The sequence below is a fragment of the Lepisma saccharinum genome, chromosome 5 (genome assembly GCF_977018435.1).
Source record: "Lepisma saccharinum chromosome 5, izLepSacc3.1, whole genome shotgun sequence".
NCBI lineage: Eukaryota > Metazoa > Arthropoda > Insecta > Zygentoma > Lepismatidae > Lepisma > Lepisma saccharinum.
In genome coordinates this window covers 33627477-33641722 of record NC_139233.1, presented here as the reverse complement: position 1 = coordinate 33641722, position 14246 = coordinate 33627477, and the positions used below count along the sequence as shown (strand labels likewise).

The following is a 14246-nucleotide window of genomic DNA, read 5'->3' as shown; positions in this document are numbered from 1 at the left end:
ACTGTAAATACAATTAGGGGAAACAACATATTGTTAAGGAAGAAGCTTTTTCATCGGCCAAAATTGAATGGTGACGACTTACGATTTTTGTGAATGAGAACAAAGATTAATTTTCTGAATAAATGATCTTGTCGTTTTCTGTGTGCGTATATACGTAATTGCTGCAGCACATGAAAAGTGAGAGAAATGTGGAGTTTATTTTAATATATTTTGTTCGTTACTTGATCAGGCTAAGGAAAAAATTTGCACTTGATAATTAAAATGTCTTGCCAAGGGGATACTCGTATTATCTATGTAATGCACAGAAAGAGGAGATAAAATATCCGAAAGAGATCGGCGAATCGGAACATTGAATACAGTTTTACGTGGAGGGTGAGCGTTTGAAACGTAATGCAATCCGGAAAAGAACCTGGGACGTAGTGGAGATGGGATTTTGCTTGCACTTGGATTGGAAATATATTGTGCACTGGTGTACGAAGAGGTTGACTAATGAGGCTACTACATCCCTTCCAAAACTTTGAGAAAAATCAACATTTTCAAATAAAAGCAGTGCAGAGCTCAGGAAGAGAACCAATAGTAAATGCAACTCCTCCTTAAAATAACCGTCTCCCTAGAAAGAAGATATGCACTATACACCGTTACAATTCCAGACCCTTCTTTAAAAAAAATCTTGCGTACGCCACTGATATTGTTAGTTGTTATGTTGCCCGGCTTTTATCAGAGTAATAACTAACCATCACCCTTTCGCATCTCTCAGCTTACTCTGAGGCCATCTAAGTCGTGGGATAAACCGTAATCTTTGGATGGAATCCACACTACTTGTCAGTCGACACTATACGATTTTCATTTATGTCAGTTCCATATAATTTACACTTGCTAAGAAAGCACAGAATTGAAAAAAAAAATCTCGAAAAGCAATTACACTATGGAAACCATAGATTTAAATCAGTTTACATCATCCTCTCAATAATCAACTCTCATCTCGTAGCACCGGAAAAAAAAAACTTTCAGGTTAGTCAATAACCATTCGACAGAATAACAGAATTGACGACAGAAGTATTGCTGTTAACATTTTAACGTTGCATTAACAAAGTTTACCATTAGTCGGCAAGTCTACCAATTTTTGTAGGGTGGCCGTTGTTGAAGAAACAGAGGATTACAATAGAGGAAACCCATCTTTTTTGTAAAACTAATAATTTATTACACACAGCAAAAGAGGAAAACAACAAGAGAAATAAATAATTTCAGCGTGAAAGTCTTTCACTCCAGCAGGTACTGCTCGAGCCGCACTGATACGTCCGACTAGAACAGCTAATAGGAACACACACACAAGTACAAACATGGTCCACCGCGCTCAGTGCTTGGGTCTCTGATCCAACTTCACGTAGACATATGTCTCGGCTCCTTTGCTGGGGGTCCCTTGGAGCTGGTACTGGTAAACGCCTTCGTCGTCGTCATTGAGCTGTTCGACTTTCAAGATCGGAATCTCCAGACCATGGAGGTTCTTGCCGTCTTGCTGGAACAGGTTCGGGGATCCGAACCCTATAACGTACTCGGGAGACTCGTGATGTTCCAGGCTGAAGAAATCTTGTGGTAGCTGTTGGGCATATCCGTTAAGGTGGATGTCCTTCAGTTTGTTCGGCTTCTCTAAGACTTCCTTTGGTTTCTTGGAGGCTTGGTGCTTCGGCTTCTTCTTCTTGAGGTGAGGCCTCTTCTTGTGGAAGTGCCTGTGGGGCCTCCTGGGTTTCTTCTTCCGGATCACCACTCGGTGCGGGAGGTGTGCCAGGTGGATGTGGCGGTGCGGGCGGTGCAGCACGTGGTGGTGGTGGTGGTGCGGGTGATGGTGGTGGTGAACTCCGCGCAGATGTCGACCGTGGCGATGGTGACCGCCGTGAGGATGGACGTGGCGACGGTGATGATGATGATGTGGTTTCAGTCGAAGCTCGTGTGAGTGACTGTAAGGCAGAGATAGATTAGTTAAATATTTGTGTTCACAAATTAAATTGTATGAATCCTATTACAGATGCGATAATATTTTAGAGAAACAGTGACGGCAATTTGGTTCCAAAACTGGGGGTCAAGGACAGTTTACTTTATCTTGGTAGACAAGACTTAGCATTAAGAGGCTAATCCCGGTTTTGGCATGGTTGTTCTTTGTGATTGTTCTTAATCCATTTCATCATATCATCACTCATCCCCAACTTCGTGAAGTAAATTAACAAAAGTCAAATCAAATTTTAGAGAAACTTACTATTTGAACATTAAGCAGCAGATGGTTTGATTGATTTCTTTTTGTTTTACGTCGGCTTTATGCTACTTTTGGCTAATCACCAAGATGATAAGATGAAATGACAATCACCACAAACTATGAAGAACACACAACACAGGTCCCACAGAGGATTATACTGTGAGTCCATACGCCAGATCTTCATGACACTGCAAAATACAGTCCAGGATGTACTACGTGGAAGAGAGAATCATCAGATGGAAAGCAAACTGAATTCAAACTGATTGAGAATATTATACATGCAACCAGTGGCGGCGATTAGGGAGGACGAGGGGGGAGGGCAGTTGCCCCCCACATTTTGACACTTTTGCCCCCGCACTATGCTAAACCTTATGTAACAAGGGAAAATAAATTGTCCTTGCCCCACCCCAGTTTTGGCACCTTCTCTCCCCCCAGTTTTGATATCCAATCGCCGCCACTGCATGCAATAATAGGTGTACATGAATTTCTATCAATTATAGAAATAACGCCGCGTACTAAAATACACTAAACTTATATTACAGTAAAACCTCGTTAATCCGGACTAATGGGGGGATAAGTTGAACGGTTTAACGAAAGTTCGAATTAACTGAAATAATCTAAAAGAACAGTTGAAAGTGCATTAAAACTACGTTTATAGCAACAAAACACGTTTATTATGGTGTGTTTAAAGGGCATAGGCCGAAATACACTATACAGTACAGTACAAAGTCTGCGGGAAACAGAATTTCATCAGTGGTTGACTGTCCTTTCTTTTGGAAAGTTCGTTCTCTTGTTGACTTCTAGCCACATTTAAAACCTTACAGTCTGCTTTTTTTGGGGGGGGAGGGGTTTGCCTTTCCGGATTATGCGAAGTTCGGCTTATCGGGGTCAGGATTAACGAGGTTTTACTGTAATTGATTAACTGTGAATTGTGTTTAGTTGATATTGTTATTTTTATTTGTATATATCATCTTTAACGGCCACCTCTGTAGCATTTTGGTTAGCACTGCGCGCTACCACACTAGGGATCCCTGGATCGAATCTGGGCATTGGTATTCATTGTGAGTGTCCCTTCATCAATTTCATCATATCATCACTCACCCATAATCTTCGCGATTAGCCAAATGTGTCAGAAAAGCGAAGTTAAATTAAACAAATCAAGCAATGATCTTTAACAATATTAAATTTGATAATATTTCTATATTTTATGACTATGTATTGGTATAGGATGCATTTTTATTGTATGTAGTTATATGCGATCTTGAACAAAGTAATTGGAAATATAACTCAGTTACATTTAGAAAGTAAATTTCTGAACACTGTTACTACTTATACCTATTCTTAACACGGTCGTCTTTAGGTGGACACTTTCTTCCTGCCCATGATGGGGGGGAAACCAAACGTATGTGTTTTTACTAAATTTCCGAGCGCTAACCAACTAACGGTTACGTTCGTGTAAAAGATAAGTTGCATACTTACTGATGATGATGATGATGTGCTTCAGCGAAATATATTCCGAGAAGAGCGACTGTAGCAATCATCAGAATCACCTGCAAACAAACAGTCGTTTCTTTAGAAATGTGAAACTTTTTTCAATATCGTAACATATAAAAAATTGAGAATTTCAGACTTGATGGGATAACATATAAAAATTGTTTTATTTCAACACCAATATTTCTTCAATATATGTTCATATGTCGGTTTCACGTGTCACCTATTCCTTGGTGCAAATGGCAATGTAAATATTTGGGTACTTGGGAGTACGGTATTTGTACAATCTTCAACAAGTGTGTCTCCTTTATGTAGAATTTCTCATGGAATCAAAATCAACATGACGGCACGTTTAAATAGTTTATTGTAGAAGCAATTTTTAAGTAGAATAGAAATGTTTAAGTAGAAAAAGAAAGGGAAGCGATAAAGAGTCTTAAAAAGAGAGAGAACGGAAATAAAAGAAAATACATACATACACATATACACACACACAGAACAGAGAGAGAAAGAGAGAGAGAGAGAGAGAGAGAATGAAGAGAAATAAAGTAGCTATAGAAATGCACAGATCAAGAGAGGGAAATGAAATAAGAGAGAAGAAGTGGAAAACAGATGATAAATAGAATTTATAAGAACGATAAATAAAATTGCCAATTAAGAGAAAGGAAATTAACATTATAGTGAGTGTTTTTGTGTGTATGTATATATCAGCGAGAGAGACAGAGAGAGAGAGAGAGAGAGAGAGGGGAGGGAACATAAAAATATAAACAAGGGACAGACAAGCGGAGAAAAGGAGAGAGAAATAGGATAAGCTTGAGAACGGGAGTAGAGGAAAACCAGACAAAAAAGTGAGGGAGAGAAAATAGTAAATAATTTAGCAAGAAAGACAGAAAACCAGAAAAAATAGATTTGCGGAACTGAAAACAAAAGGCAAAAATTTAAACAGAACAAAGAGAAAATTGGAGAGGGGTAAGGGATACAATCATAAGAATGAATGGAATGCTTAAGTAGTAACTAAAGTATTCATCAGATGTGATGAATACTTATATACTGAGGTAGGAGTTTAAAGAGTGTTACAGAATGTGATGTGAATAATAAGAAACGCAGGAAAACTTAATCGAATATAATCGTAAGCAGTTGCCAAATAATAACAAAGAAAAGGAAGCTAGGGGTAGAGTGACTATAAGTAGAAACAAGGAAGTTTTCAGATGGCTTCAAGTAATCTTCATGATAAGATTAAACGTTTTCATCAGTTCCTTTTGTACTTTTGTTGTCTCAAAATTGATCCAGCAATTTATTCTTTCCGTTGTCACCTGCATTTTTCTTGCTCACATTCTATAGCTGGTTTCCATAAGTTTCTGTCAACAGATTAATAGACTTTTCCTGATTTTATGTATTTTGCATACAGAGAAGGGCGGGGGCCAAAGTGAGACAGTTTTGAGTCCACGATAACTATCCTAATGATAGTTATATAGCAGCCAGTGGCCCTGTCCTTTGTCACAACTATTTCCTGTTTGAATTGTTGTTCTAAGTCCACTTCCTGCACAGATAAGACCTAGACCTACAGTTTAAAGTTAGATACGAACCACTGTGCAATGTGCCTCCACTGAGTATCAGACCCGTGATCCCTTAATTACATGGAAACCTATCGAAGTGGGTTCATTGCAAGAGACTGGGGCGAACAGAAGTGGTGTACAGTTGTTGAAAAAAATATATAAGACTACTCGTATCAAGGCTCTATGGGGAAAGTATTTTTTGCCATGAGTGTACACCTTAGAACAAGAGTCCTGCACCCGTATCCGTAGCGATATTTGAATACAATGTATGAAGAATCGATTATGTCCATCTCCTCACAACCAAAATTAATTTGATGTCGTCACTGCTGGTTGCAACAACACACTTCAGCTTGCCACAACAAACTCAAACACCACACATCCTTACCGATAGATTTCCCATTGTAAACCCACAGATCTGAAACCGTCTTTACCACACAAAATTATCACACGGACTGTCCCTGCGAAGCGACCAACGGCAACCTTTAAAGCTGCCGAGTTATCAAACACTAAACAACGAAAGGGACTGTCGTGAACACGAAGAATAAAACAGTAATGGATTCTGCATTAACGTTTAAGTAATGTGCATTCGGGTGATAAGGCAACCTATTTATGCAAGGAATTTCCTCTTACTTCTCATAACTTTAATGGCGGACATTTAAAAATTTGAAAAATAGAGCCGTTGATTGTTTCCATAACGAAATGTCACGCATGCAAGTGCTCAAATGATAGTTTTTTTTTGTCGTGAAGTGAAAGTCTTATTTGCTTCAAACTTCTTCCCATTAATGAACTTTGGTGAATATTCATGAGCAACGTTAAACAAAGTTAGTTGTCACGAGTAAAAAGTGGCTTTTTTAAGAGAAAGTTGTAAAAATTTGTCGTAAATTTATGAGGAGTCAAAGCTTGTTACACTGGCTGCATGGAAGAAGATGTTTTTTTCTTTTTCTGGGTGTAACGCCAGTGCAAGCTTTTCGTTGTCAGTAGCATCAGTTCGACGTGGGTATTTGCAAGGGCGTTTTGCCGGGGGTTGTTCCTCCGTTGTAAAATTGTCTTCCGCGAAGATGAAAAGCCAAAGCTCATCCGTTACTCAGTGGCGGCAGTTAGGAGGAGGGAAAGGGGGCAAATTGCCCCGCCGCTCACTTTTTTTTGCCACTTGTTACCCCCGCACTATGGACTCTTAATGCTAAACCTTGTCTACCAAGAGAGGTGTAATACTTTTCGAAAACACTTAAATGTCAACCTCTCTTCCACACATACCCTGTCCCGGGAATCTCTGGAGCAAACGAACGAAAACAAGTCTCTGCGCAAGTAGTGACTCGAGAAGGGTCGACCGTGATTGGGGACGGTATTGCGTGTAGGGGGCAAAGCGACTACAGCCGGCAGCCGACGAGAATATCGCTGAATGAAGGGAGACGGGGCACAGAGGGAAAGGGAGGGTCAGGTTCATTTGCAGAATTTAGGGGTGGTCGGGGAGAAGGAAGTCTTGTTTTCTTCTTGGCGGGTCATTGTCAAGCTGACGAGAAGAGTTCTGGCGGAAGAGCACCTCCCCCACGCGAAAGAGTGAAGTCGCCTGGCAGTACGTCACACCTCTTCTGCCAGCGCTCTTCTCGTCGGCTGCCAGCTGTACATATACCAACCATTGGCAGGAGCGTGTACCAATTCACTCCGCCCACTGGCTTTCTTCCTTTCTCTACCTTGCTCCAGAGATTCCTGTGATAGAATATAGTACGCTCTGGACTTCATTTTGCAGACTAGTGACGGTCTGGCGTCTGGTCTCACGGCCAGGAAAATCCTCCGTGGGACTCGTGTTGTGTGCTGTCGTTCTGTGTTTGTTATTGTTATTGATTTGGTGTTTTAAGTCCACTTTACAGTTTAAAGTGGGATCCAAACCACTGTGCCAAGAGCCTCCACCGGGTATCGAACTCGGGACCCCTTGATTACAAGGCGACGACGCTACCAGTTGTGTGTTTGTGATTGCCATATCATCTTGTCATTCATCTTCATGATGAAAAAGTGGCAGAAAAGCGAAATAAAATATATGAAATGCATCAGTCGTCTGCCAGAAAAAAGTCAACTGTTTGTCACTAGGGTTCTCTGGTTTGGTGTAGCAAAAACTGCATATGAGCCATTAAAAGGAAAACTATGCAGAATTCGGAATTATTAATAGAAACATTAATTTCATGGCTTTTATATAACATATTGTTTCAAACATATTACGTTTTATAGTAAAAGTGGGTTTTTATGTGAGGCATCTCCATTTAATTTTGTTTCATTTCCAATAAATTAATTATAATTTCGTTCTAATTGTCTGACTGTTTCTATTTCTTAAGCTCTGAAGTATCAAACCTCATTTCTGAAACAAGCCTTAGTTTGAAAAGCTTATTTGTGATAATTGCCATGGCCTTTGCATTGCCCCATAATCCTACAAAGTAAATAATGTGCATTCTGTCACATCCGTCACAGGCAAAAAAATGTTCATAAGAAAAGTATGTAGTTATATTTTTAGAAACTAAAAGATTCTAAATATCGAGTAAAGTTTGCTTTGTGAAAATAAAATAAAATTGTTTCAGTAAACCCATATATTTCACAGTTTTTTCTGAGACTGAGGAAGGTCCTAATGTGAAGAACCAGAAGTGTCACACCCATCACAATTACAAATAATATATTTTCTGTAGCTGAAAATTGAGATGGGAGAGAAGTATTCTGAAATTAAATAACTTTCATCATGGAAAATGAAATTACATGAATTGATAAAGTTACGTATTTGAAGGTGCAAGGTGAAGAAAATAATTAAAGAATGTAAATTTGTCTGAATGTCACATCGGTCACAATGGAATTGCCCATACGTTATTATATGTAAGAGGATTTTTGCACTAAGAAATAAGTGCGTCGTTAAAAATGGGAACTCAACCCCTTCCCTGTGAAATTTTCTGACAAAATGGTTTCCCGTTCTGTGTATTTTTTTTTTTGTGGGTTTGCGTAGTAATATTTTTAAGTAGCTACTGCTTCAGCACAATTCATCAGAGTATCATTGTTCATACGTCTTTCTCTTCAGAATAAAACAGGCTTTCAAATGGTACCACGCACATGTATACATCTTGTATGAGAAAAGGGAAATCTTGGATAATGCGGGAAATGTCCCTCCGAAAAATCCCTTTTGGTAACTTTGGGGCTCTCTGGACCGGCCCTGGATATAGGTACCCGATTATAACCTCCCTTAAAAATACTATGGTCTACACGTAATGCGTCCGCCAAGTTTCAACGCAATATCTTCAATAGGTATGAGGGATGAGGGAAAAAAATATTTGGCAATCCTGTTTGACAATACTATTAGGTAATAGGCTATTAGAATCTCAAAAACCAAAAATGAATCACCAACAGTTCAAATAACGCAACACCAAAAGAAAAATGTACATAAAGCAGTTGACTAAACGTGGGCCACAAACGAACTCACGTTTGCACTTTGTCAGCATAACACAAAATTAATTTGCTTTCCTCTGAACTTCATCTTCTTCTTTTTCTTTTTCGGCACTGAAAATTGTGGCAAAATAAAAGGTCGTTGTTTCTTCAAAACATATTTTTCACCAACAAAAAAAAACGTATTATTCCGTCCATCACAAATTTCTTCAGTCAGAGATGTTCGCCGGCGTAATATTACGCCCAACACAGAATATGCTATAGTGACCTATAGCGTAATATTACACCGAACACAGGGAAGGGTTAAGCAAACACAATATTAAAAAATTCCATATTATAGTTCCTGCCTCAGTTGTTGGGAAAATTTGCGAAATAGCTAGCACGTTGCGACTCCAATGCCAAAGTGAGTAGCTAACACATACTTAATTCTACAATCATATATGTAAATGTTTCAAGTTTGAAATTCCTTCAGATAATTTAACAGATGATCTATGAGCTACACAAAACAATGCTTCCTTAAATAGATTCACAAATAAAACAGTATTTTATAATTTTAAGAATATTATATTCGTCACAAATTATAATTTTTATACATATTGCATGGCCATGCCTACGTGTAATTCTACACTAATTATTACAGTAGGTACTTATACATTGTTTCATATATTTGGTGAATAAATGTGCTTTTTGGTTCTATTTAAGAATACGTTAAAAAGGTACCAGTATATTAACATTTTGTAAGATCTGCCCCTGGACCATTACTTGGTTGATGGGTCTATTGAGCCTCGGCTTCACGCTCAGTAACTCTTCGGGACTTGTCTCCTCGGCTCAGGGTTCGGGTTAATCCGGCTGCTTCAGTTCTCGATGAAAGGTCCGTCGTAATTCTGGGAAAAAGGGTCTCAATCTACTTATAGATCTTGACCAAGATTCTGCAAGCAGTCGACAATTCTCTTCCTACTAGGTTCTGTCGATATCCAGTTAAGTATCCAACTTCCTTTTCTCTCTCCAGCCTCTGACCAGAGAACCGAAAATTCTTCCGTGACCACAGAATAAGAAAAGGTGTGCCCTGACCAGGGTTACAAACGTTGACTACCAACAGTCTATCGGCCGATCCCGAATTCCGGTATATCTCAAGACAATCACAACTCTCTCAATTATATCTCCTGGCCAGGAGCATAGAACAAAGAGAATATAAGCATTCTGACCAGAAGAGCTAAGTAACTGTCCTAAGGTAATCCCAGAATGAACTAATTTCTAATATCGAAGTGGATGTAAAAGCAGTCCGAGCGTTGAAAGAAAAGACGGTTATTCGAGTTCCGCATTTATCAGAAGTTCGAATACAAAAGGCCACGGGCCACCGAGCTTCGCTGCTATTATAGCATTTCTGGGTGCCGTGATGGATTTACAAACTTTTATCTTAGCACCAATTTTACATCACAATAAAAAAAGTAAAAAGTAAAGTGCTCCCCTGTGCTTAGTAGAGGGAGATTATTTCCGTAACACCTTTGGCTGTTATGCATTTGAAGCTTCGGAACGAGTCACAACTCTCGAAGCAGCCAATTAACCAAGCGAGTCGCTGATGTCATCTCAACCCAGAACCTATCGCTAAACCCCTTGCTCAGGTTCTACACGCCCACTAGGCTCGCTAGACAGACTCGCGCAGTCCGCTGGAGATGTTCCGAAAGTAATTCGACTCTACCACGCCAGGATATATGTTAATTAACCATTAACATATAGAATTAAAGTTACAAAAATAAAATATTAAGTTTATATACATATTTGTAACATGGACACTGCTACACGTTACAATTTGTAAACACTGCTGGTACACTTAGAAGGCAATATTTGTTGTATCCAAAAATCTATCTTCTTATGTTAAACTTGTTCCCTTCATTAATGTTACTGTTGAAAGTCTTTTTTCTATGTTTATGTCCAAGAAGATTCCAGCCTCCCTTATCTGGGTTAAAAATAATATACTTATCTGTCTGCTTTCTTATAAAATATCACTCTCACAACGAGTGCAATTTCATTTTTGTCCTATGAATACACTATGAACTATAATCATGGACCACTATTTTCCTTTTTGGGCATGATTTTTGCTAAATTTGGACTTATGTCCACCAAATTGACAACTTGTGGCCCCGACGCTTATATACGCGTCCTTTTGGCATTCATTTTTCTTGTAAATCCTCGATCCGGGTATCCATCATCCTCAAGTTCTGATATGGACACACACACTATCGAAAGGATACTTTTTTATACATCACAAAAGTGCTTTTTTAACATACACTGCTGTATACATATTTTACATGGAACAACATAACAGTACCATACAAAGAATCGAATTAGCCTACATAGCAATGAAACAAAACCCGGCCCTCTCTCCTAAAATAATAGAAATAGTAGCATAAATGGAGCCAAAATTAGTACATAATTGTGGGGGGCGCCGTGGAGTAGTAGGTTAGAGCAGCGTATTAAAACCACAGGTCTGTCGTAAGTTCGATTCGCACCACTGGCAAAATAAATTTGTTCACCTGGAGAATAGAGAAAAGGTGCTAGAATAGTGTTAAGAGTCATATCAATCCCTAAGATTATATGTTCATTTTATTAAGTCTCTCTGAATGCTTCACGTTGACCAGGGCATTCACTTGTTTTTCTCAGTTGTCTCAACCTCTAAGGCATGTTTACAATGCATTGTGTTGTGCCATGCAAACCTCCTGAGCATTCAGGAAACAGGTAATTACTTCTGGTTATAGAGTCAGCGGTTTGCATGGTGGCAATTAAAAAACACGATTCGGCATAGAGGAAGAGCTCGATGGCCTAGTGATATAGAGGTGAGACAAGCTGAGAGGCGACTGACTTTTGGGATTGAGTTGAGAGAGAAGAGGTGGTTAGCAGAGCAGTAGGTCAGAAGTGGAACGACGCTCTGGTCGACGAATTGGAGAAGCTAACAGAGGACTTCGCATATTCTATTCAGCTTAATACTTCAGATAGACAGGTAATTATCCTAACACCCAGCCATGATTCAGGTTCAACGGTTCACAAAACCCAACGAGTGACCATTGTCTTTTCTGTAGTTTAGTTCCTTAGTGTGATTTTGTACCTTCCGCATTGCCAAGCGTTAACTCGTCATACCAATGACGAGTGCTCTCATCAGAGGATGAATGATGAGTAATTTACATCACCCAGCAATTAATTGCACACACACTGGTTTAGATCCCTTCATTCTTTAGAATTATTACCTACTGTACTAAAATTAACATGAAGTTAATCAGTAAGAAGTAATGAATATATTGCTGCATCGTAGAATAAGGTGAAAATTGGGTAAATGAACTAAATTTCCTAATAATAAATATTAATAATAATAATAAATTCTCAAATTATAACATTTGTGGTAGACCACACTGTTTAAATTTGAAAAGGCTAACGGTGCCGTGGCGACTTTTGCTGCACATGCTGTGCTAATCACCAAGGCTTAGCCTGGACATGTTGCTAACAATTTTGATTACTCTACGTGCATAAAGTGCTAAAATTGCCCTTTTGTAAAGTTTTCCTGATTTCTATCAAAATTTCGTTTGACTTTATCGTGATTCTAATCAAATGCAAGTCGATTTCCCAAAATTTTTACTTACTAGAAATATCTTTATAAAAACGGGAAAATTTTTGGTCGTGATTAATCTGAAGTGCATAAATGCGACGTTTTATGACTAAAGTTATTTATGTAGAACAAAATATCCCTACCATTGTTAATATGAAATTCTATCGTGAAAATCAAATTCTGATGGCTATATCCTTAACTAAACTGGTCCCATGAAATTTTAATAAGCGAACGCCACTGGTTCGTTGTAATTTCCATGTTAAGTCTTTCTGAGCTACTAGCGTGCTCTGTAAGGCGTAAACGCGGAGAAAGGAATTTGTAAATTCAGCTGCGATGTATTTCTGCTTAGCGTTGCATTCCGACGTAGCTTGGAGGCTTCAAAGCAAGGCAAGGGGATAGTTGCCGTGTTAGGGCGACTTCGGGTTCCGTCGGAGAGGCGGAGGGGGAAAATCGTTGCTTCGGGCAGCGGGCAAAGGTGAATATCCAACAGGCGGATGAAGAAAATGACGCGCTAAGATTCGCTGATACGCTGAGTGATGCGTGAATGTTGACAAAACTTTAAATTACTACGAACAAGGTTTAGTAAGAGCTGCGAGATTCTAAATGAAGTCAAGAACTTTTGAAATGACGTCAAGGACTTTTGAAATGACGTCATAGGCGGGATGGAGAGAGAGAAAAATTCGTGGCGTTTGCGACAGCGTGTTTTTTAAACTCGAACACTTCCGTGATCATACAATAACAAAACTTGGGAAGGTGCTAACAAAATAAAAACTAATAGACCTTGCATAAAATACACTCAAACCTAAAAAAATGGATTATAACTTAAAATTTAAAACGCAATGAATATAATAAAATTCTAGGCAAACGTATAATCGTAAAAAATATGATCAGTGAAAGATACGACAGGTTCGGAAATCTGAGAATTTGGCTTACTTTCTGCTTTTAGAGAGAAACTTGGAACTTTCTCGACTTTTTCTGTTGACTGATTCATAAATAAATCTTTAACTTTTACAATAGGCTGGACACAGGGTGAAATAATCAATTCACTTTCAGTTTTGCGGCTGTTTTGAACAAAACTTGGACCCTTGCTTACGGCAAACTTCTGAACTCTATCTTTAACAGATACGATATTCTTCGGCAAATCTAAAATGTCGTCTTTGGTGACTAAAATATTTCGGGATAAATCCTGAACTTCTTGTTGTACACTAGGTTGAATAATAACAGATTGGGGAAATGGCGGTGGCAGTGGCGGGTGTATTGTTTTCAATGGTACCACTTCAACCATTGATGCAACATCGTCGTAAATCTGGTCAATGGACGGTGAATCCTTATTAAGTTGACTTAACGCTAAATTGTTGGTACACTCATGGTCATAAGTAATAGATTTCTTGCGTTGACATTGACAGTAACAAATTATAAAAATTATAAAAATACTAATAATAAATGTTGTTAATAATAAAATTGTAATTATATTATAATGATAGTCAAAGGACTTGTTCAACAGATAAATAAAATTAGAAGCTTTTAGGTGTGGAAGAATTCCGTTTAAAATAACAGTTAACTAAAATCGCGATGATTTTCATGTTGCTTTGGCAACAAAACGAACAGTTCTTCAAAACTAACACGTACTTTAAGCCTGCCTAGTTTAAATTAATAGGTATTTTAACTCAACTTAATTATTTCTAATTCTAAGCTCAATTTATCTGCTTAATTTATTTATTTGATATAATTGATTTATTCTCTAAATTTTTAGCACTATTTAACTTATCTTATTTTAAATTTTACTGCAAACTTATCTTATTTAATTTCAGGTGTTATCTTTATTTTTAAATACTTAAAATCAATCGAACCGTACTGAGGTACAAGGTAATGGAAAAATTGAGACTGATTTACTCCTTACTACCTGAAATAAAATAATTATTATTTATGCGATCTTTAAATG

At 38.2% G+C, this 14246-nt stretch overlaps 2 protein-coding genes across 2 annotated transcripts in view; one reads left to right on the top strand and one right to left on the bottom strand.

Moving 5' to 3' along the window:
• LOC145988309 (uncharacterized) overlaps positions 1-14246 on the top strand; it is a 264996-nt gene that overhangs the window by 196452 nt on the left and 54298 nt on the right. The window lies entirely within an intron of this gene.
• Positions 1213-5760, bottom strand: LOC145988305 (uncharacterized). The gene is made up of 3 exons (XM_083123169.1): positions 5678-5760; positions 3728-3798; positions 1213-1955 (listed from the first exon to the last, which is right to left on the bottom strand). The coding sequence occupies exons 1-3, from the start codon at positions 5690-5692 to the stop codon at positions 1355-1357; spliced, it is 687 nt and encodes a 228-aa protein (XP_082979295.1). The 5' UTR covers positions 5693-5760; the 3' UTR covers positions 1213-1354.